At 41.7% G+C, this 23,140-nt stretch overlaps 1 protein-coding gene across 1 annotated transcript; it reads left to right on the top strand.

Moving 5' to 3' along the window:
- Positions 1 to 181: 181 nt before the first annotated feature.
- On the top strand, positions 182 to 22,943 carry daam1a (dishevelled associated activator of morphogenesis 1a). Its single transcript, XM_065966395.1, has 26 exons — positions 182 to 1,296; positions 8,869 to 9,086; positions 9,180 to 9,269; positions 9,382 to 9,453; positions 10,341 to 10,435; positions 10,521 to 10,740; positions 11,430 to 11,543; positions 11,724 to 11,834; positions 12,062 to 12,165; positions 12,565 to 12,631; positions 13,863 to 13,980; positions 14,189 to 14,327; positions 14,572 to 14,630; positions 14,910 to 15,097; positions 15,186 to 15,449; positions 16,173 to 16,280; positions 16,437 to 16,534; positions 17,023 to 17,107; positions 17,692 to 17,798; positions 18,105 to 18,193; positions 18,304 to 18,472; positions 18,638 to 18,745; positions 19,362 to 19,422; positions 19,618 to 19,752; positions 20,732 to 20,899; positions 21,010 to 22,943. The coding sequence occupies exons 2-26, from the start codon at positions 8,901 to 8,903 to the stop codon at positions 21,208 to 21,210; spliced, it is 3,156 nt and encodes a 1,051-aa protein (XP_065822467.1). The 5' UTR covers positions 182 to 1,296; positions 8,869 to 8,900; the 3' UTR covers positions 21,211 to 22,943.
- The last annotated feature ends 197 nt before the right edge of the window (positions 22,944 to 23,140 follow it).

Raw genomic sequence — 23,140 nt, forward strand, 5'->3', positions numbered from 1 at the left:
GTCACAGTCGCTCATCGGCTGTTTGTATTTTCTCCACAGTTGAGACATTGTGCGTCATCAGTAACTCCTTTCTTCTGCAAACACCGGAGACTCGAGGATGTTAGTCATTAGTGAAGAGGGGGAAAGTTTAATGGAATGGATATCAACATGTAGGAGGAAACAAAATGATCGGGGTGGAAAACATCCTCGCTGTTTCCTCCTGCAGGAGTGTGTGTGGTGCAGCTGAGGATGATCAGGCAGGTTGAGCTCACCTTGTTAGCATTCCGTTTTTTTCTTTTGAAAGGGAAGGTTGGGTGAGTAGAAATATTGTGATTTTTACCAACAGAAGACGGCGGTCCAGACGTAAAGGTGCCGCAGGAGACGGGTTCACAGGTGGGTTTATAAGGATGAGACAGCAGGAGAAATCTGATCAACTGAAAGAGTTCATTTTCAAAAAGGGGAGCCTGATTAAACATCAGAACATAAATTGCACCGCTATTACCACCACTGTCAGACCTCTCTCTGTCTCTCTCTCTCTCACACACACACACACACACACACACACACACACACACACACACACACACACACACACACACACACACACACACACACACACACACACACACACACAGAGCAGTGGGTGAGGTCTGGGTGTGACTGCCTCCAACAGGAATGCAGTTGTGTGTGTTCTGCTCTCTGAACACGCTCACCCAGGCTCATCGTCAGTTTCTCCGCCTCACACACACACACACACACACACACATTCACCGAACACACACACACACGCTGATCAGATCTATTGATCAGTTCACAAAACAAAACAGAAGAAGAAGAACGCACAGGCAGCACCAGGAGAGGGGTAGAGAGAGGATTTGAATGAGAGTGGATTTTTTTATTTTTCTCCAAGTTCCTGTCAAACTCTGAGGGAACGTTTTTTCTCTCGTGGATTATGAATGCAGACTCCAAACATCTTTAAAATCTTCTACAGAGTGATTCAAGTTTCAGACTTTGTTGCTATTTTTTCCTGCTCGGGAATTTAAATCTTTGTTTTTGGAGTCCAGACTCTTTTTTTTTTCTTCTGACTTTTACCCGCCTCTCATATTTTCTCTTTTTTCTTCTGGATTTTATGAAAAAGATGTTTAAAAAAAAACACGTCTTCAGAAGAGACTCAGCGTAGCAACCAGCTGTTGTGATGTTGGATTTGGAGCAACAGTAAGCACAGAGTAAAAGATCTCTGACACCTGCCTGCTGCTACACTCACTGCTGGAGCTCAACATGGCCTCTCAGTGCATCACATAGAAGAGGAGTGCAAAGGTAAGAAACACAACAAACACACACACTTTATGTAGAACAGCAGCACAACCCTCTCCTTTATAACAAATTAGCTAAAACACTATTGACAACCCAAATGAGGTTATGTTTACCTCCCTGTGTCCTTCCTCTCCTCTGCACTTACACTACTACATTTTCTCTCTCTTGTCCGGCTGGTTTCACATTTTTTGAATCATGTTTTTGTGTTTTTTTGCCACTGCTTGAAAGAAACTGCAACTGGTGGGATTAGTAAAGTTTAATCTGACCGATATGTTCCTGCTGGTACTGTAGAGACAAAGAAAACAGAACTGTTGGGAAAAAAAGGGAATCATGGAAAGTTTAGAAGTAAAGATGTCGGAAAAACAAAACACAAAGATTGTAAAATAGTTCCACAAAGACTTGTATTCTGCTGAAATGAAATCCAGAGTTGTCTGTCGTAAAACATGAGATTTGAATCCAAGTGACCGAGGGTTGGATCCTGCTGTGAGCCACCAAAAAGTTTACTGCTCTTTAGTTGACCCCAGACAGATTAGTTACTGAACAAATAAAGAGAAGGTTTTTTTGTTTTTATGCAGAACATTTGATCATAACTGTTGTTTCAACCCAAACTCTAATCTTTTTGCTAAACCTAATCGGTTCATTTTGGAGCTTAAACATGACGATATTAGAAACGTTGCACAAGTAAAAAAAAAAAAAAGCATGAGTAGCAAAAGTCCAAATCTGACTTCAGACAGTTTTGTTTTGGCAGATTTGATCTAATTGGGCCAAATGATGTGAGTTTAAATATGATCTCTTCTGTCTCACCACCCTGGATGTGATAGAAACATGCACATGATATAGAAAGTAGAGGCGGCAGTAGCTCCGTCAGTAGGGACTTGGGGTGGGAAGCAGATGGTCACCTATCAAGTCCCAGTGAGGATGAAAGTCTGGATGTTGTAGCTGGAGAGATGCCAGCTCACTTAGCACTGCCGAGATGCCCTTGAGCAAGGCACTGCACCTCCAACAGCTCTGGAGTGCTCCCTGTGTAGCAGCCCCACTCTGACATCTCTCCATTAACGCTTGTCCACAGTTCCTGTTTGTGCATGTGTGTGTACATCAGGCCTATGTGTGTGAGGAGCATGTCTCTCTATAACAGAGTGTAAACCAGAATTTACCCTCTTGGAGTAATAAAATATGTAAAATCAAATAAAAGATTCCTTCTTAAGTTGCATTACGAGGAAAACGTGGAAGGAGACGTTTAGAGCCAGCAGTGTTGTCTTTTCAAAAGCTGACGACGTGAAACTGTCCCATTTAAAATATGAATACAGATGAACAACTATGTTAAAGAAAAGAAACTCACAGAATATGTCTGATGTACGTAGCCATTGTGATGTCACATGTTGATTTCTTAGTGTGTATGACTGAGTCTGAGTTTGACATTTGACCTCCACCAGAGGTGTTCATATTAGGAGGAGAGGAGCAAGGGGCTTGTAAACGCCGACCTTTAGATAATCCATTAGCTATGCGCCCGATTGAGAACAATGCTTATAAATCATAAAATTAAGAGTGATGAGTTGTAAAAAAAAAAATTCAATTCCCCCGTTCACTGTGTGCCGATCGAGATATGAGCTAGTCAGAACTGTAGCGTTCTTTTATACCAGGCTGTAAACATGTTCATTTCTGCTGTAAAGACTTTTTTGACAGGGTGTGTATGTGACTTCCTGTGCTTCTGGAGCCAGCCTCTAGTGGACACTCGATGAACTGCAGGTTTTTAAACTTCCGCATTAGGTTAATTTTATTAACCTAAATTAAATAAGGATACAGATAGAGATAAAATACCTTCCTGAACCTGAAGAATCTGTACCAGAATTTATTTGGACTCAGTCTCCGGTGACCAGCTTTCTAAAGGAGCAATATGTAACTCTGACCCCTAGTGTTTAAAATGGGTACTGCAGTCCAAATTCAAAACATTGTAGAGAGCTGTCTCCGCCCCCCACCCTCCCCCTCTCTAGAGTCGATGCTCACGCAGGTTGCCATGTGGTGGACACTGAAGCTTCAGTGTTTATCCAGCTCTGCATCGGTCTGTAAACCTTTCTGTGTTCTAACCTCTCTCCATTTTTCAAAAGCATCTCCAATATTGATCCTAGTTTGAGCACGTTTCTGCTCGTGGAGCTTATTAGAAACATGCAGAGGCTTTTTAGGTCGGGTACAATCACTTCTATCTGAACCACTTCTCGCTTCCATCGCTGCAACACCTGTTGGTTTGACCTGATAACTGCTCTCATTATCTGGTAAACCGAGGGGCGTCCAAAACGGCTGTGTGGAGGTGTCTTAAAACCGCCTACCTTCTCTGGTCCAAACAAATCCAGAACATTCAGGACCAGAATCTAAAGTTAGAAGGAGGACATACTGGCTGCTGCATTGTTGTCAGAGAAGCCAGCACTTCAACATAGCATGTTTCCTTCATGTCTGATTATATAGTGAGGTCACTTTATCATTTAAATCAGTAGATATCTTGGACCTTTAAGGGAACATCTGATTCTTTAAAAAATTAAACTACATATTTGTATAGTGTCTGAGTTGACAGAAAGTTTTTGTTTTGCTGTACTCAAAGGAATTTGGGTATTTGGCTGGATTTTGACGATTCTGAAAAAACAATAACACTAAAATAACTGATGGCACATGATTTGACTTGATCCTTTGGTTTTGATTGAAGCCATGTTGGCTTGATGACACTATTGTCATGTTTTCGTGACACAAAACTCTGGAAAAAAAGTCTGTACTCAAAACTTTTTTTCCAAGCGGCCCTTTTTCTCTTCATAGTTTTGAATCCAGGGTGGGAAATACACAACTCCCAGCAAACATTTCCGGCCTGAATCGTCCTTGAATGATAGTAATCCCTCCACCGCTCTGTGGCTGATACTGACCTTTGAGCTCTGTGTGCAGGACAGAACATGCAGGGGTCGATACGTATTGATTAAACCCTGTGAACTCCGCGCTCACTGGTTCATCTGAGTGTCCGTACGGGTAATAATCCTGTCATCGATCGAGAGCATGGACGCACACACACACACACACACACACACACACACACACACACACACACACACACACACACACACACACACACACACAGCTAATCATTATTAGAGTCCTGCAGCACACATTGACCTGCTGTTATGTAAAACACATTAGTGACAGACAGCATGTAAACAAACAGAAACAAACATCACATGTCAGAACTTTATGTTTTGTGTTTTTAATGTTGGAGGAGCTGAAACGAAGGACGCTGAAAAAAGTCACTGAGTCGACCTGTAAACACTTTAATCCTAGCAAAAAATAATGTCTGATGACTCTTGACATCTTTGAAGAGACAAGCAGGGAAGGTAGTTGCTGATAATGCATCGAAGGACTTATTACCGTTTTGTACTTCAGTGCATTTATAAAGTTTGAAGGTTTAATTTGTTTCACTGCAGGCAGCATCTTTGGTGTGATGGCTTCATTTCCATCTCTGCAAAATGAAGCAAGTTTACATTTTTTTCAACCTTTCAAGGTTTTTTTTTTCTCCCACTGATTCTGAGTTAATAATATTCTCAGTAGTGTTGAAGTACTCAAAATCATTCTTGGTCTCAAGACCACTTTTTGAAGGACTCAGAATCTAAAGCACTTTTACTCAGTGCTTGGGTGGCCTCTAGATTTTAAATGAAGAATGGTCAAGACGTGTGATTAGAGGGAAAACGGCCCTTTAAACTTCAATTCATTCATAATTAGACTTGTATCCCCCGGTTACATCCACAACCTTCCTGGTGTTACAGACTAAGTGAGTGACACGACCTCTGCACAAGATGATGATTTCTCAGAGATAGTTTTATTCTTGGTTTTGTCTCAGTCTCGGAACAAGATTTAAAGCAACAACAACAGTTTTCTCTGGTGGCTAACGCACCTTTTGGACAGTTCAAATGGTTCATGCTTTAAGCAGTGGCGATCCTCGAGTCTGATGGAAAATTCACAGGGGCCCCTCCAACCAGCGTTCACCCCCATTATGTTATAAATAATCTGAAACCAAAAAAATAAACGCGGAATATCAAATGTGTGAAAAGCTTCAAATAAAAACCCGAATTGCATACAACAAAATACCGTATTTATGTTAAAACTGAATCGTTGTCTTATAGAAATAAATCCTGCTTTTCCCTCAGAGCAATGAAACTTCTTGTTTCATCAACCTTTCTTTCTTTGTTGGATTATGGAGATGTTCTGTATATGGGCGCCTCGGCCAAATGTTTACAGTCATTGGAAACCGTGTATCACTGTGCGCTGAGATTTGTTACTGGTTGTAGACGCTTTACTCATCACTGTGACCTGTGCACTAAATCTGATTGGCCATCCTTGAAGCAGGTATAGCCACTGGCTGAGTCTTATTTATAAAGCTCTTCTTGGTATAGTTCCTTTTTATTTATTTGATCATTTGATGCATCGGACAGAGGTCTTTCTTTTTAAACTTCAACCTGCAAAATTCAAATGAGCAAATAAACTCTTATTTCCAGTTATTGCAGAAATGGGCCCTCCTTACAGGTCTGTGTTTGGTGTTAATGGATCATCTGAAGCTGCGTCTCATTAGACAGCTGCCCTTTAGAGCTCTCAGGTAACCGAGCTGGGAATCATCTCCTGGCATCTTCCCTGATCACACAGGTTCTTGTTAGTTCCTTACATCTGTAATCAGCCTCCAAGAAAACATATAAAAGCTGTTTGAACTTGGTTATTAACGGCTGCAGAGGGAGTGCTCACCTGTCTGAGGTCAAAATGCTTCACCGCCCCGCCCGCTCCTGATCTGCCTGTCAGTCCAGCCTCACCTTTGCTTTGTTTTTGTAACATAATTTCACTTCTGTTGTTAATAAATTATGTTTTGCTTTAACCATCTGTTTATTTGACTTCCCTTTGTTCCCATGAGCGTGGTCATAACATGGATTGGTTAAAATATCTCCCCGTTGTGGAAAACTCATCAGATTCACATTAAGTTTGAATTTGAGAATCAAACATCTAATAATGTTTTGATGTGGTTTTCCATCCTTCATCAGAGCTTTCTTTAGTCCATCACCCGACAATAATAAATCCTCTGACTGGGCGCCAACTTTTCAGTGATGCAATGTGGCCAAAAAGTTAATGACACAGAACTTCCTGCCAAGTTTCCCGTCCTCTTTAATGCGTTGCCAACATACCGCAACTTTAGCAGCTTGTATGGAATTAGAGTTAAGTTCCACGATCCGCAATGTTGCTTAAAATTTTTTTGATCAGTGAAAACAAGAAATTCTATTTTTGTTGCTGTGGCATCAAAACAGGTATCATTTGATTTTAACTTGTATCGTATTGAATCCTGATGGCTCAAATAACTAATTCAATCTACCAATGATGTAAAAAAAAACGCCACAAAGACGGTACTTAAACTGTTTTGCTGGAACGATAAATAACCTTAAAGAGGACATATTATCCCCCTCCTCCACCTTTTCAAACAGTCCCCCTGTGGTCTAAATGAAACATCTGTGCTGTGCTTTGGTCAAAATATAACATGAATCAAGCACCAGAGGAGGTTTGTGACCCTGTATAAACCAGCTCTCTCAGAACGCTCTGTTTTGGTGTGTGTGTCTCTTTAAATGCAATGAGCCCCCCCTGAGTTTTCCCGGTAGACATCACTCCTTCACTAGTGAGAATAAAAATGGCGGACATGCGCAAAACTTTCGTTCTAGGCTGGGGATGGACTCCATGGGTGGAGATACCAGGAGAGGGGAGGGGATTTTTGTTTTTACCAGAATCCCACTGTGACATCACAAGGAGAGCTAATTTGAAACGGAGCATTTTTCTCTGTGGTGTAAGACTTATGCAGACCACAAACAAAGAACTGGATGGATTTATTTCACATTTTGTGGGTCAGTAGACACTCAGGGTACACAAATATATGTTCAACAGCACTGTAAAAGTGGATTTTTCATAATATGTCCTCTTTAATAACATTGCAGCAGAGCTCTCAATATGGATCAATGCACAGTTCAGTCTTACCGCTCCATTAGGGGAGAACAAGAAGTCTCTGTTTGGAGTTTGACGTTGCACCATCACAACTCGCCTCATGACCAAAAGACTTCAGTATGTGGACTGAAACTCTTCCTGACATACCTCAGTGATGTTTTCATCAATCAGCTTTCAGAAATGATCAGACAGGACTGTGGAGCACAGAGCCACACCTCATGACTCAGCCGGGCGAACAAGAACTGCTGTGGTCTAATCACACCCTGATAAGTGTGAGTGTGTGTGTGTGTGTGTGTGTGTGTGTGTGTGTGTGTGTGTGTGGTTGATTGTGTGTTGGTGTTGACATGGAAACAGGTGTTTGTGCTGCCTGCAGAGTGTTAATGGGTGTGTAAGCAAATCAAAAGTTCTGATTATTTCATGTTTAAAGGTTTGAGAGAAAGAAATAATTGAACAGAAGTGTGTGTGTGCACATCATCATAAAGTATTTAAGTTAAAGAACAGACGTGTAGTTGGACATCAAACCTGTCTTTTAATTGAACATGATTCAAAATCAGAAGCTGCAGCAGAGAACTCTTTTAACCCTGATTTTGTCAAGTTACAGAAGTAACAATCCCTATTTCCAGATTCTACATAAACATGTTTTAATGTGTAGTCTGAGTAGTAATCACGTATTAACAGGCGTTTGTGTATGAAGGGAAATTGTCTGTATGGAGAGGGAAAGCAAGGGGAACATGCTGCAATGACATCCAGGCCTTCAAGGATCAAAGATCTTCTCCAGATCCTAAATTTCAAAACTGGCCAAAATCTCAAAGTTGATCAGAAGTTTATCTGAGGCTTCTAGAGGTTATCAATCCAAAGCTTCTGTCTTTCAAGGGCGATGCTTTCACGTATTCTGTTTTAGGATATTTTCAAACCAACTGTCCGATAGAGACGAGGTCGCCAAGGTACATGAAGAGAAAAAAAGTTTAGACTTTATATATAGAAAAAAGTAATTGAGATCCCCGAGGAAACTTTTTGTGACATTCAAGAAACTTCTGAGAGGTCATGAGAAACTTTTGTAAGATTTCTTGAAGGTTTTTTTTTTTTTAGATAATTAGGGACGTTTGCAAGATCCCACAAAACTTCTGCAAGACCCCGAGAAACTCTGCAAGATTCCAGAAACGTTTGTGTGTTCCCAATAAATTTCCAGGTCCTTAGAAAACATTTGCAACATCATGAGAAACTTTTGCATTATCCTGGACTTTGCCAGATCCTGAGAAACTTTTGCAAGATTCAAAAAACTTTTTTGAGATCTTGTAAAAGAGTGCACACACCTTTGGGAGATGCAGAGATTCCAGCTGCATGTTTACTCATGTTTTTACCCTTTACTTGCAGAGACTATCAAGTCTCTCCTAATGTGGAAGTAACAGATGTTTCTACCAACTTTTATTGTGGAGGGAACCAGCCGAAGCAAATGATTTAAACTTTGCTTTTGCATTTTTATTTTCATATCACACTTTGAAATGTGGCTTTGGATCCTTTGAAGCATCTTGATTTGCTCTGTCTTATGATTTGATTTTTTTTTCTGTTCTCCCTCAGTCAACACTTCTGGTGACGTCCCCACCGTGAACATGGCGTCCCGGGTGAGGCAGCCCGAGGCGCAGGGTCTGTCCTCTCTGTTTTCCTGCTGCTTCAAAGAAAGTGACCAACCGGAGATCACCTACCTCCACAACAATGTCAACACGGCGGCTGTCCTGGAGTCCACCCTGCCCATGCCCGCCTCTCAGGAGCTGGAGTCCATGTTCGCCGAGCTGGTGGTGAGTCCTAAAACCAGAATCAGAACCAGAGTCATATTCTGAATCATCTTCCTTCTTATCACCAACTCTGTCCATTCTCTCTTTCTGTTTTAGGATGAGCTGGACCTCACCGAGGAGCACAGAGCCGCCATGTTTGCTCTGCCAGCCGAGAAAAAATGGCAAATTTACTGTAGTAAGAAAATGGTGAGAAACTAGCACGTTTATACTTTTCTTGACAGCCACGCTACAATGTCTGATCTCAGATCGCACAAATATGCCTCATCCTTTGTGTCCTTGTCTGCTCTGTGTATCTCAGGAGGCTGAGGAGAATAAAGGAGCGACCCGGTGGCCAGAGTATTACATCGACCAGCTCAGGTCCATGGCTGCTGTGAGTACCTCTCCATGTGTTCAGCATGATGTTTACAGTTTATCCAAACGCAAACACATGTTTTTTTATCTCTTAGTGAACTCTTTAAAAAGTCAAATTTTCCCACCTCCTTGTTGTTTGAAAGTCGGGCAGTCTTGACGGATAAGATGATTACAAAACTACACTTAATCATCACAACTATTGGCACACTGGCCCTTTAAATGTGACCTTTTATTCATGGTTGATAAAGTCATCAGTTTATCCACTTATATTTATTTTTTAACAATAAGGTTTGGTCTAAATTACATTGCAGTTTTTTTTTTTTGATGAAAAATTCCTTCATTTTTAAGTTCTCCATCATATGTCACTAAACAGTAAACTGCTTCAGTCAGCAGCAGAGAAACAGGCTGTAAATGGCTGCACATAATTAAATGGAAGTAAACGTTCACCATGGCACCAGTATCGTTTTCAAAGTATCAGTTTAGCACCGGTCGTAAAAAAAAAAAAAAAACCTGAATGATTCCCATCCCTAACCAAAGGTGTTTTTGAACCAAACAGGAACTATCCACTTGGAAGTTCCCTTAGAACTACACTCCCGGGTACTTTTTTCTGTCTGATTTCGCACCACCATGGTACCGCCTCTGAAACAGGAGCTGAAAAGGTTCCTCTAAACGTGGCTCTAGGAACTAAAATAGTTCATACTTCCTGCGGTGCGGAGGGGGAAGGGATCCAACAGTTCCTAGAGCCATGAAAAAGTTCCTGCAGTCTGAAAACGCATCATGAGAGGATGTTTTTAGTCAGTATCACTTTATTTGACACCTCTCTCTCTCTTTCTCTCTCTCTCTCTCTCTCTCTCTCTCTCTCTCTCTCTCTCTCTCTCTCTCTCTCTCTCTCTCTCTCTCTCTCAGAGGAGGACTCTGCTGACCCTGGAAGAAGAGGGCGAGCAGGGGAGACATAAGATTGTGGAGGGTCTAAAGACAGCCCTGAGGACTCAGCCAATGAGGTACCACCCCCCGCATCCGAGCGGCACATTGTTCTCAAATGGTAGAATCATTTTAACCCGCCCCTTCTGATCGATGTACCTCCAGGTTTGTGACTCACTTCATCGAGCTGGACGGCCTCTCTTGTATCCTGAACTTCCTCAAGACGATGGACCACGAGACCACCGAGTCTCAGGTCCACACGACTCTGATCGGCTGCATCAAAGCTCTGATGAACAACTCTCAGGGCAGAGCTCACGTGCTGGGTCACTGCGAGAGCATCAACATCATCGCACAGAGTCTGGCCACGGAAAACATCAAAACAAAGGTACCCAACAGACACTCACTGTCGGGGGAGCTCTTATTGGGTGACGAGGGTTTAGCCTCAGGGTGCTTCAGCAGGTTCAGGGTTCTTGGTAAAGACAGCAGATGTCCAGATAGCTACGTTCAAAATCAAGACCAAGACTTCTTAACGGTACCTTCTAGCTACTTTTAGCCAAACTCAATTGCAGATTAATGAGATGAATAAAAAATTAAACTGTCATTTGGTATGAGCTGATTGGTGCTTTGATTGCATTCCAGCTAATACTGTACGTTCCCCCACATTTGCACGAGGACAATTTACCTCCATGCAGCCAAATTCAAGTGTAGCATTACTGGTCAATCCTACTGATGCTACACACAAAAACAAGATGGCCTCTCACACCAAACTTCTATACAAAAGTATGTGTTTGTAGCCATCAAGTGCAACCAAACAGGAAGTGATCTGATCATTTATATCCTTAAAAATGCACAACATGTGCAGATTATTGTCACTTTGTATCAGAGAATGATTGTAATTTAGTTCTTACATGTGCTCTGTTGGCATTATCACACTGTTGTTTTCCTTCTTGTGATGTGGCAAATTACTCGAAATCTCTGTGACAACTGAGGGATACTTCTTGCTGACGTTATGCATGAAAATCTCTCTCCTTCTTATTTGTTGTAAACCATTCTTCTTCTTCTGTGTCTCTGTAGATCGCCGTGTTGGAAATCCTCGGTGCTGTATGTCTGGTTCCTGGAGGTCACAGGAAAGTCCTAGAAGCAATGCTGCTCTACCAAAAGTTTGCAGCAGAGAGGACACGCTTTCAGGTCGGCCTTTAGTTTTTGTTCTTATTCTGCAAAACTTTTTTTTAAAAAGATGCTCTGATTCTGCACATTTGAATAATAAACATTTACAGCGATGTCTTTCTCTGATGCAAACAAAGTACAGGAGAACAAAACGCCTGTTTTATAGATATTTAACAGGAATGTTTCCCGTCCTGTGTGCAGACTCTGGTGACAGACCTGGACAGATCGACCGGACGATACAGAGACGAAGTGAACCTGAAGACAGCCATCATGTCCTTCATCAACGCTGTGCTCAGCAAAGGAGCAGGAGAGGTGAGCACATATGTAGCTAATGCCTTCTTTTTTTTTAAATAGGACAGCGGCTAGAGTCAGAAACCGGGATTCCTTAAAGTTGTATCACCCGTCTCTTTGTTGTAAAAAAAAACCAAAACAGAGTATTTGATTCTATCATGTTTTTTTATTAAAGTTTCTTCCTTACATCTGTTTCCTTCTTGCTGAATGAATAACTCATCACTGTGGTGTGGTGTTTGTGTCTTCAGACCAGTCTGGAGTTCAGGATCCATCTGCGTTATGAGTTCCTGATGTTGGGCATTCAGCCGGTCATCGACAAACTGCACCTGCACGAGAACGCCACCCTCGACAGGTAGGCTTTCAAAGAATTCAAACATCAATTCTTTGTGGTAGAAAGATCAAAATCCTCTCACTGTTTGCATTTCAAGTAATTCAATGTGACTTTTATGCAACTGGCTTTTTGAGATGTTGATGTTTGTTTATTTTTGACACATTTTCCTGTATTTTTCTTTTCAAAGTTATAAATATGTTTTAGTCTGAATAAACACCCGGCTGCTGCTGCTCGTCTTTGTAAAGACGCTGTTAGAAAAGAGATGTTTTAACCTCAGTGAGACTTTGATCTCCAACAACTTTAAATTAAATAACATTAATTCAACAGGTAACTGGTCAGAGGAACAGAACTGTACCATGACATAAGATTTCAAGTGTCTTTCTGCATTCAGTTGGTACGTGTGTTTATCTGTATCTGCAGACATTTGGACTTCTTTGAAATGTTGAGGAATGAAGACGAGCTGCTGATGTCCAAACAGTTTGATGCTGTAAGTCAATCAGATCTATATTACATATCCTCTATGTTTGTTTGATTCCTGTTATATTCTGTAGAAAGGTGACACACAATCGCTTAAGGGGAATTTATGGATTATTTTGGAAACATTTTTACATATATCTCATGCACAAGATGTTTTAAAAATGGCTCCAGTAGGCAGCAGATAGAAAGGCTGCAATGGCTGCAACAAAATCCAGCATGTTATGTTAAAATCAGACCTGAAAGAGAAGCTGGATGGCTTACTTGAAAGCCACCAGACTCCACTGAGCACAAGCAGGAATTTGTTTGAATCAGCTCGTTTACTTGTTTTCGGTCTCTGTGTGTCGAGTAAATATTGTGTAGCATCGAAACTCAGCCTTTAAAACACCAAAGTCACACATTAACACAAATGGACGAGTAGATCGAAGCAGCAAAAGAACATCAGCCTGTGTGTTCTCTGAATGGCAAAAATAACTGTTTTTGTCAACAGAGTCTGGTAGAGATATATGTAACAGCTGACTCTGATTTTAAAAAATCATCCTGAAACTACGGTGGCTGGGAAGTGCAAAACAAAATTACAAAGTGTGAAACAGTTTTACAAAATGTGAGACAAATTTACATTTTGAAAAACATGTTTACATTTTATGAAACAAAATTACAAACCCAAAACATTTTTTTTCCAAAGACAAAACTAATTTACAAGATGTGAAATACTTTTACAAGCACTGAGACAAAAGTGGCAGAACACTTTTACCAGTCCCCAAATAAATTTACAAATGACAGAATCTTGACGGAAAGGGAATGCACCAAATGACGGAAAATAAAACATTTTCTCACATTTTGTAAAAGTTTTTCACACTTTGTAATTTTGTTTTGCACTTCCAAGCCACCGTATAAAACTGCTGCGGGGTAGGTGTTGAATAAAGTGAGGAAAAGGACGCTGCAAACAAAACCCCTTTAAAAAAAAAAATCTCACACCTAAACTTTTGACCAGATACATGATACATTTGACCATTAAAAGAAAGCAGAAGGAAATCATACTTACACAACCGGATAAAATCAGCAGGGACCGCTTTGTCCACAGGGGGACGCCAAAACGATACAATCAAAAAGCTCCTCACAGGAGCTTCAAGAGACGCCAGAGCAGCTCATCTCCAGCTTACATTTCATCTTGATGTTAAATGAATTGTGAAAATGTGCATCATGTAATAATAGTATATATTTTTTGGTATCTTTTTTTTTAGGTGCACATAGAAACCAAAAGTGCGAGCCAGATGTTTGAACTGATAAGAAAGAAACTAACGCACACTGACGCGTATCCTCACCTGCTGTCTGCTCTGCACCACTGTCTCATGATGCCCTGTAAGACCCCGCATGATCCTGATGACATAACATATTTAAAGACAGGTGTTCCCTCTGTTGACACCTCCGTGTGTGTGTGTGTGTGTGTGTGTGTGTGTGTGTGTGTGTGTGTGTGTGTGTGTGTGTGTGTGTGTGTGTGTGTGTGTGTGTGTGTGTGTGTGTGTGTGTGTGTGTTTGTGTGTGTGTGTGTGTGTGTGTGTGTGTACAGATAAGCAGAGCAGCACCACTCTTCAGTACTGGGTTCTGTTGGACCGGATCATCCAGCAGCTGGTCCTGCAGACGGATAAAGGTGAAAACCCTGACGTGGCACCGCTGGAGGACTTCAACGTGAAAAATCTTGTACGCCTGTAAGTTTCCAGGGTTTCTAACTTCAACTTCCAAAATTTGCTTTGTTTTTATTGATTTGTGACACTGGAGGTTGCTGCTTGTCCTGCTCTTTAAGTCTCAAATCATGAAGGTATGCCTCTGCTGCCACCTGTTGCCTGTTGGTGTGTAGCAACTTCAGGACACATCAGTAACTTTAGAAATGTAGAAAGAAAGAAAAAAGGAACTACATTTTTATTTCTCTTTTCTTTGTGTTTGTGTTTTCAGTCTCGTGAAGGAGGACGCGGTCAAAAAATGGAAAGAACAAGCTGATAAAATGAGAAAAGGTAAAAGTCAACTTCACTGAGCTTTGCAAAGGTGGAGATTCAGATGTGTTTCAGGGCCTCTGTACAGCAGGTTAAACCATATCTGGTCACATCAAGACCCAAGCACACCATGAACCAACATCATGCTCAAAAAGTGAAGATGTAAAAAGAAGAACTGATGTGTTTGTTCTCTGGTTTTCCTCTTCACTTCTCATCTGTCCAAAAGAAATGCAATTATAGTTCCTCCTCAAAGTCTTTCTCCTTTCTCACTCCCTCTGTCTCACCTCGTCCTCTCTGCAGAACACCAGAACTTACAGCAGCGTTTTGAAAAGAAGGAGAGGGAGTGTGAGGCCAAGAACAAGGAGAAAGAGGACATGATGGCGATGCTGAACAAGATGAAGGACAAACTGGAGCGGGAGAGCAACGACCACAAGACAGCAAAGCAGCAGGTCGCAGAGCTGTCTGCTCGTCTGCAGCAACTCAGCTCCGTACGGCCAACAACACAAACGTCCATTTCTCTGTTTCCCACACAGCAGAATAGAAATATAACTCTCTTCTATCTTCTCTTCTTGTTAGTCCTCCGGTGTTCCAGGTGGACCTCCTGTGACCTCCGCTGGTTTAGTTCCTCCTGGTTCTGTCTCGTCCGTCATTTCTCCTCCACCTCCACCGCCGCCACCTCCTCCTCCTCCTCCTCCTGGAGGCCCGCCAGCGTTTGGCCAGGCTCCGTTTGCTCCTCCTCCTCCACCTCCTCCGGGAGCTCCTATTGGAAACACGCAGAGGAAGAACATCCCTCGACCGTCAAACCCACTGAAGTCCTTCAACTGGAGCAAACTGCCCGAGGTACACTGCAAAACCCGGGCGTTTAAACTTCTGCTGTTATTCTACTTCACATGAATACAGATGAGCATTTAGCACTGCAGCGCTGCTAATACTGTCCCCACATTCTCACTCATATAACCTGGCACTTTATCCATGAAACATGAAGCTTCTTTTTGAGGAACTAAAAGCTAACAGGTTTTTATAGAGACTTTTTACCTGCCCAGTTACTCCTCGTTATATAACAGACAGGTATCATACCTTGTACCACAAACGATGTATTAAAGGTCATCAGGACTTGGTGGATGACACATTTGTCTAATGTTTTCCTCCATGTCTCCATACTGTACTGAGAAATATGCACAAAAGGAAATTACATTAAATCAAGAAGAAACAACCCATTGGGTAGCTGCAGAAAGTTAAAGAAAAAAATGTTTGAAATAACAAGACATGGTCACATGACCTTAAAGTTCCTGCTCTATTCAAAAAGTACTATGATACATATTTAACAGAGGGACGCCACCCAAGTTTTTCAACTTTAAGAGCAAGCCGACAGAAAGAACCAATGAGTGTGTGGGTGTGACAGAAACAGAGGGGCGTCAGGATGTAGTCGGAGACAGATTAACACATCGGTGGTCTTCGATGGGAGTGGTTGAGTTTGATCGAGATGCTGCAGAAATGTTTGAATAAAAAGATGAAAAACTGGAGCTTGATTGAAAGTGATGCATATGTGTGTGTTTGTTTCAGAACAAGGTAGAAGGAACCATCTGGAAAGACATCGACGACCTCAAGGTGTTCAAAGTTCTGGACCTGGAGGAGTTTCAGGGGACTTTCTCAGCGTACCAAAAACCACAAGTAAATTCTGACGCACTGACACTAATCATGATTGCAAATAGAAGTCATTGCATTACAGCATGGAAATGTGAACTGATGTCATTGTACAATAATAGCAGGAGCGTCTGTTTACGGCTTCTAAAGATATTCAAAGACACTTTTATTCTGTGCCAACAGAAGGAGGCTGAGGATGATGTTTCTTTTGCAAAGAAAGTGAAGGAGCTGTCAGTGATCGATGGACGTCGAGCTCAGAACTGTAACATCCTGCTGTCACGGTCAGTGTGTGTGTGTGTGTGTGTGTGTGTGTGTGTGTGTGTGTGTGTGTGTGTGTGTGTGTGTGTGTGTGTGTGTGTGAGAGAGAGATAGAGATGATTCTGAATGAAAGAAAAGGACGATCTTATCTACAACCTACACTCGACTTAGGTTATCTCTGGTATTTATCTCGTTGAATATTTAAGTCACATTGAATTCATCTCTTAAAACATGTGATCTCAAATTACTCACACAAACTGAAGATAAATTCACCCCAATCCCTCATGTGCAACCTTATTAAAATGATCTTCTTAGAGGGAATGTGCAACAACCTATGTGCAACAACATGTGAACATTTATGAGCACAGTTTGCATGGACTATGAGTCTGTTCCTGTTCTTTAACTGTTTGAACGACTCTATTTGTGCCCTTTAAATGTTGTTCCTGGATACTGCTGAACACTGGAAATGTACAAGTTGTGGGATAAATAAATCTTACTTTCAAACTTTCAGGCTAAAGCTGACCAACGAGGAGATCCGACATGCCATCCTGAGCATGGACGAACAGGAGGATTTACCTAAAGACATGCTGGAGCAGGTACACAAACACACAAACACACAACATAAACACACAATCAACCAGCCACATGTTCATCATTTTAATGTAGTTAACAATTAAGTAGGGATCTTACTGACAACATATAGATATATATTTGCAAATACTATTAAAGCAAATGTAAAGTGCATAATAAATAATGACATAAATAGATGTTTAACCCTTCATACACCAACATTCAGGAGATTTTCTCAAAAATCTTCTTCTTCCTCAAAAACAAAATCACAGACATATTTAAGTTCAGGACATGAACTTGAGAATTTCAGAATGTTTTCTCAGAAATGTACGCTGGGCACTCACAGGGGCACTCACCTTTTTCAAGCTGCTGATTTGAACACAACGTGAATGTGACGGACGGTTTGAGCTCAATGATCACTTTTGATTATCTTCAACAAACTTAAGCTACTCCCAGGGGGGTTTAAACAAATTGGATGCACTCTTACACGTATGTTTGCTCTGTGTGTGTGTGTGTGTGTGTGTGTGTGTGTGTGTGTGTGTGTGCGTGTGTGTGTGTGTGCGTGTGTGTGTGTGTGTGTGTGCGTGTGTGTGTGTGTGTGTGTGTGTAGCTGCTGAAATTCGTCCCTGAGAAGAGCGACATCGAGCTGTTAGAGGAACACAAACACGAGCTGGATCGTATGGCCAAAGCAGATCGGTTCCTCTATGACATGAGCAGGTACACACTCTGAAACACACATTCCAGATTCTATCCAGGATCAGGCAAGGCCATCTTACTTTTTTCCTGCTGTTCAAAAAATATTTGATGGAATGAAAATGTTCCAGATACAGACTTTTAGAGATGACACAATCTGGATTACCAGTGCTCTCTAATGGGACTTCAAAGTACAAACTTTGTCCACAGGGGGGCACCAAAATCCACACAAAATTGAGAGGCGAGCTTCTCTCTAACCCTACCACTGATCCACAGCCGCCCCAGTAGAGCTGCTCTCTGACTCATTTTTGTCTCTTTTCCGTCCTCCAGCATCAACCACTACCAACAAAGACTGCAGTCCCTCTACTTCAAGAAGAAGTTTGCCGAGCGAGTGGCCGAGGTCAAACCGAAAATCAAAGGTATCTGATTCCATCCCGAGCAGTCAGAAGTACTCATTGAATAAATGGATGAAAGTACATGTTCACTTGTCAGATATTGATCATGCTCCCTCCTCGTCTCCGTGTTTCAGCTCTGACTGTGGCGTCGCAGGAGGTGCTCAAGAGTCAGACTCTGCGGCAGCTCCTCGAGGTCGTCCTGGCCTTCGGGAACTTCATGAACAAAGGACAGCGAGGAAACGCCTACGGGTTTAAAGTGTCCAGTCTCAACAAGATAGCTGACACCAAGTCCAGCATCGACAAGTAGGCTACAGCCCTCTGCCTCATTTCACAGAACACACGTGAAAATACAAAAAAAAAAAAAATGCATCTTTACACGTTTCTTTAAAAAGCCAGAGCGAGGGGATAAATGGTTGAAATGATTGTTGTGACGATTTGATTGTTAAACGTGTTTGTTGTGTGTTATAGACACGTCACCCTGCTGCACTACATGATCACCGTTCTGGAGAAGAAGTATCCGAAGGTGGTGTTGTTTAGTCAGGAGCTGCAGGACGTGCCAGAAGCTGCTAAAGTCAAGTAAGAACAAACAGTCACATCCAGGGTGTAGGCTTAGGAGGACTGTCGATGATAGCGCTCCAAACCTTGCTGGAGTGTGAAATTCTTGCAGGAAATACTCAACATTTATTATTTAAATCAATGGTTCTCAACTGGTCTAGCCTCAGGACTCACCACCAACTCCTTCAGGAAAAATTGGGTCCTGAATTTCAGATATATTTCAACCAATTGTTCAAAGAGAAATTGTGCAGCTTAAACCTCAGACAGTACAAAATGTGACAGAACAATGAAACAAAACGGAACAAACATGTTGAAAAAAGGCGCTTCATAGACTTTTTGACACATTTATTTTTCTAGGCACACATTGGCGACCCAGTGAAAATGGCTCCGGGACCCGGTTGACCACCAGTTGAGAAACACTGATTTAAATGAAATAAGGCGGTTTTTAACCACAGCAGCTTTGGAAGAATAAAATCCATGCTGAAATAAGTCTGCTGGATAAATATGGTTTTGGACTCACTGTGAGACTTCTTTATAAATCTCACTGTAACAAGTAAAAGATAAAAACAAACTAAGCCAGAAAAGACTGACTGACCTCTTTTTTTTTGTCTTTGTGTCGTTCTCGTCGTCTCTTCAGTATGACCGAGTTGGAGAAAGACATCGGCAACCTGAGGTCGGGTCTAAAGAGTGTTGAGACGGTGAGTGAACATATGTTTAACCTCCCCAAAGATCAGCTTATCTACTGTTTTAGAAAACTGTGGTGACCCCGACTGATCACCTGAATAGATGTGTTCAAGGACATGTAAGCTAATTATGTGTGGAGGCTACATGTATGGATAACATTCACACATTTGAATGTCTGTGTTTGTATTCCTTTGTTTTGTGATGTTCAGGAGCTGCAGTTCCAGCAGGCTCAGTCCTCTGCCAGTCCGTCAGATAAGTTTGTCCCTGTGGTCAGTCAGTTCATCACCGTGGCCTCGTTCAGCTTCTCTGAGGTCGAGGAGTCGCTCGGCGAGGCCAGAGACGTGGTGAGTGGACGACGCATGAACACATTACTGCTTTTGTTCACTTCTGCCCTCAGGGCAGTCAGTTACACATTTATGTCTTTTCATTTCATCCAGCTTAGACATGATGAAGGTTATATCTTTTTTAACCCTGGACCCTTGTTTTTAATTTTCATATTTCTGTGTCTAAATCACTAAGAAGCCACAAAAGGTTTTGAATTGCTCCAGTTGATTTCTTCAAATTGCAGCCATGAAACAGGCTGTAATGGGTGCGATCTTTGAGGGTAAATGTTTGTGACCAAAGTGCATCTGCTAGTAGTTCTTGCTTTTTGTCCCTGACAGACTCAGATTGTTATCCAAGGATTCTGACATCAATCTTTAAAGGATCTAAGAGAGGAAGATAAGCACAAGGTGCTTTTTGACTCCACACACAACTGTTAAGCCGCTCTTTTTCAAAGCCACCAAACTCCACTGACAAAAGTAATAATTATACCTTACTGCAAATAGAAGTTTCTGATCTACCTTCTGTCTCAGTTTTTTAGTTTATTGGCTTACTTGTGTGTTAAATGGACACTGTGATGGATCTAAACTGATCATTTGAAATACAAAAGTCACAAATAAACACATTAAAGCCTATCAAAATCAAAGCAGCGGTAGACCAACAAGTCCAGTGTTCAGTGGTTTAAAATGACCGATTTTGTGAATGGAGTCTGATGACTTCTCTTACTAGTTTCAAAAATCGATATCCCCTTCATTCAAAGGTCTCTCTCTGAAGGGATCCTCTCTGTGATGATGTCAGACACTTAGAATAACACAGTTAGCATGAGAAAAACAATACATTTTAGTGGTCACGCTGTGATTGGAGATTTAAGTTGGGTCACATCCTGTTTCAACGCTGTCAACTGAAGATGGGAGGTCGGACTGCAAGTTGATTTGTAGCCATGAGCAAAGAGAGGGAAGCAAATCCCTAAATGAACTCAACAGTCATTTCTCTTTGTAAAAGTTTGCAAAGGCCCTGAGACACTTTGGAGAAGGTTCCAACCTGCAGCCCGACGAGTTCTTCGGTATCTTCGACGCGTTCCTCACAGCGTTCTCCGAGGCCAAACAGGACAACGAGAACATGGCGCGACGCAAGGAGGAGGAGGAGAGACGGGCGCTGATGGAGGCACAGGTTTGAAGTCTTTCTCAACACCTTTAACAAATAGACTGAAGGCAGATGTTTAAAAGTCTTCAAACAGGTTTTTGTTAAATGAAGGGAATGTTTTTCCTCTTGCTCTGCAGCTTAAGAAAGACCGGGAGCAGAAGGCGAAGAAGGCCAGAGGGAATGAAGAGGAGGGCGGGGAGTTTGATGATTTGGTGTCTGCGCTGCGCTCTGGAGAGGTGTTCGAAAAAGATCTGACCTCAATGAACCGGAGGAAACAGCGGAAACACAACTTGTACGACGGCGGCCGGGAGAGACCAGTAACTAAGCTGAACCAGTAACAGAACTCTAATGGACAGAAGAGCCTCACTGGGACCGGCTGCACTACAGGAATACCTCAATAAGACTGTGGAGTCATTGTAGGCGGTTAAACACGCATCCTGGTTCAAAGTTTGTAGATACTTATACAATAAAAGAAACCAAAAGTACAACCAATTAGGGACCTTCATTGTGCATCAGCGCCAATAACTGTAAAGAAAGATGGACGACATGCAACTCCCTAAAAGTGAAGCCAAAACATTCGACGCTCCCCCTACTGACTGGCTGCTGCAGTATAAGTCTGTGGCTCCGCCCCCTCCATGTTAACAGATGGGATATACTGTAGGTTAAACAATAAAATCATAAATACACGTCAAATACATTCTTCTCAAACTTGGTTTCTGTTGTTATTTTTCGGCTAACAACGTGCTAACTTCAAATCCATGATCACACCTTGTTGCACTGATTTTGAGTTTGAAGTCTGCAGGATAAAGGACTTCCTGTATAGATTCCACCTGCACTGTGCATCTGTTTCTTCCACACCTGTTCATGTTTGGTGTGAGCGATGATTGTGTGTGTGTGTTTTGGACAAAGACTATAGCATGACGAATGTGTGCGGTTGATGTTTTTCTTGTGTGTTTTAAAAAGTACCTGTACAGGCTGTTTTGCACAAAATAACATAATATATAACTGAACATGAGTGATATAGAGCTATATATTATAAATGTGTTTTTTGTTATGTTTAGGGCGCTCTCACACGAGGAAACCAGTACAGGTGCACAAGCACGTTTGACTATGAGTGTGTGGTTCTGTGCATAAGCAGGGTACACTTCCTTGGCCCTGGCACGGTTGGAGCACAACCACGGGTACACGACGCAAACAGGAAGTATAATCGACCCCCGAGTGTTCTGACTGTATCTGACTTTAATGACTGAAAATAAGCCTCAAAGTCTGTAAAGAAGCTGTCATGTTCTCTGTGTTGGTCTCCGATGTGTGGACGCAGAGTCGACCAAGCGTCCCTTTTATTTTTTATTTTTTTGTTTGTAAACTAAGCATACTTTCTGTATTACGACGTTATGTACAAGAGGTAACCGTGCTCAGGCCCGGTTAGTCCTGGAGCAGTGTGAGTGCAGGCCAGCGGGGGAACAGGGAGGGGGGACAATCTTACTTCAGCACGGTACGGAGCAGCTTTGCCTCGTGTGAGTGCGCCCTTAGTGTGTGTTATATCATTGTTGCAGATGAAAGCTGACTCTAGAGCGGTCTGAAAGTTCTGATTCATTATTTTACTGAAGCTGTAGAAATTGTGTAATGTTCCTTTTTATGAAATTTGAATAACTGGTTTCTCCAAAACTCCCTCTGTTCATTTTGATCATTCATTTTTGTTTTTATTTTCTTTTAGGTCGACATTTTAGCAAAACAGAAACAGATGATGAACTGAAATACAACAACATAATCTCAGTTTGAATGTATGTTTCTAATGTTGTTGTTAAAAAAGCCCTATATGATTCACCCGTAAAAACAAAAGTTGAGATATTGTATTATAATTAGATACAATGATGTGCTCAGATTACCTCAAATACTTTTTGACAGATATTCAATTAAAAATGGGGAAATAAAGATCTACTTAGTTTAAACAGATACACTCTATGATCTTCATGCGCTCGTTCTGAAACTGATGTCTGATTATGTCATGTATGATTTGCACAGGTCATTTTTGAACACAGGGTTGTACATTAAAGAGTAACTTAACCAGTCACTCAGTGTCGGCTTCAGATCTTCTTGATGGTGTTTTTTCTCACAGATTTGTAAAACTACCACTTGGAACGGACACCTTCACGAGTATAACAAGACAAGAAAGAGTCCAAACCAAGCGGCAACCTCAGGTGTTGAAAAATGCGGAAGTGCACAATCCTGCAGTTAGTTGAGTGTCCACTAGAGGCTGGCTCCAGGAAC

Source organism: Labrus bergylta, chromosome 18 (genome assembly GCF_963930695.1).
Source record: "Labrus bergylta chromosome 18, fLabBer1.1, whole genome shotgun sequence".
In the NCBI taxonomy this organism is placed as follows: domain Eukaryota; kingdom Metazoa; phylum Chordata; class Actinopteri; order Labriformes; family Labridae; genus Labrus; species Labrus bergylta.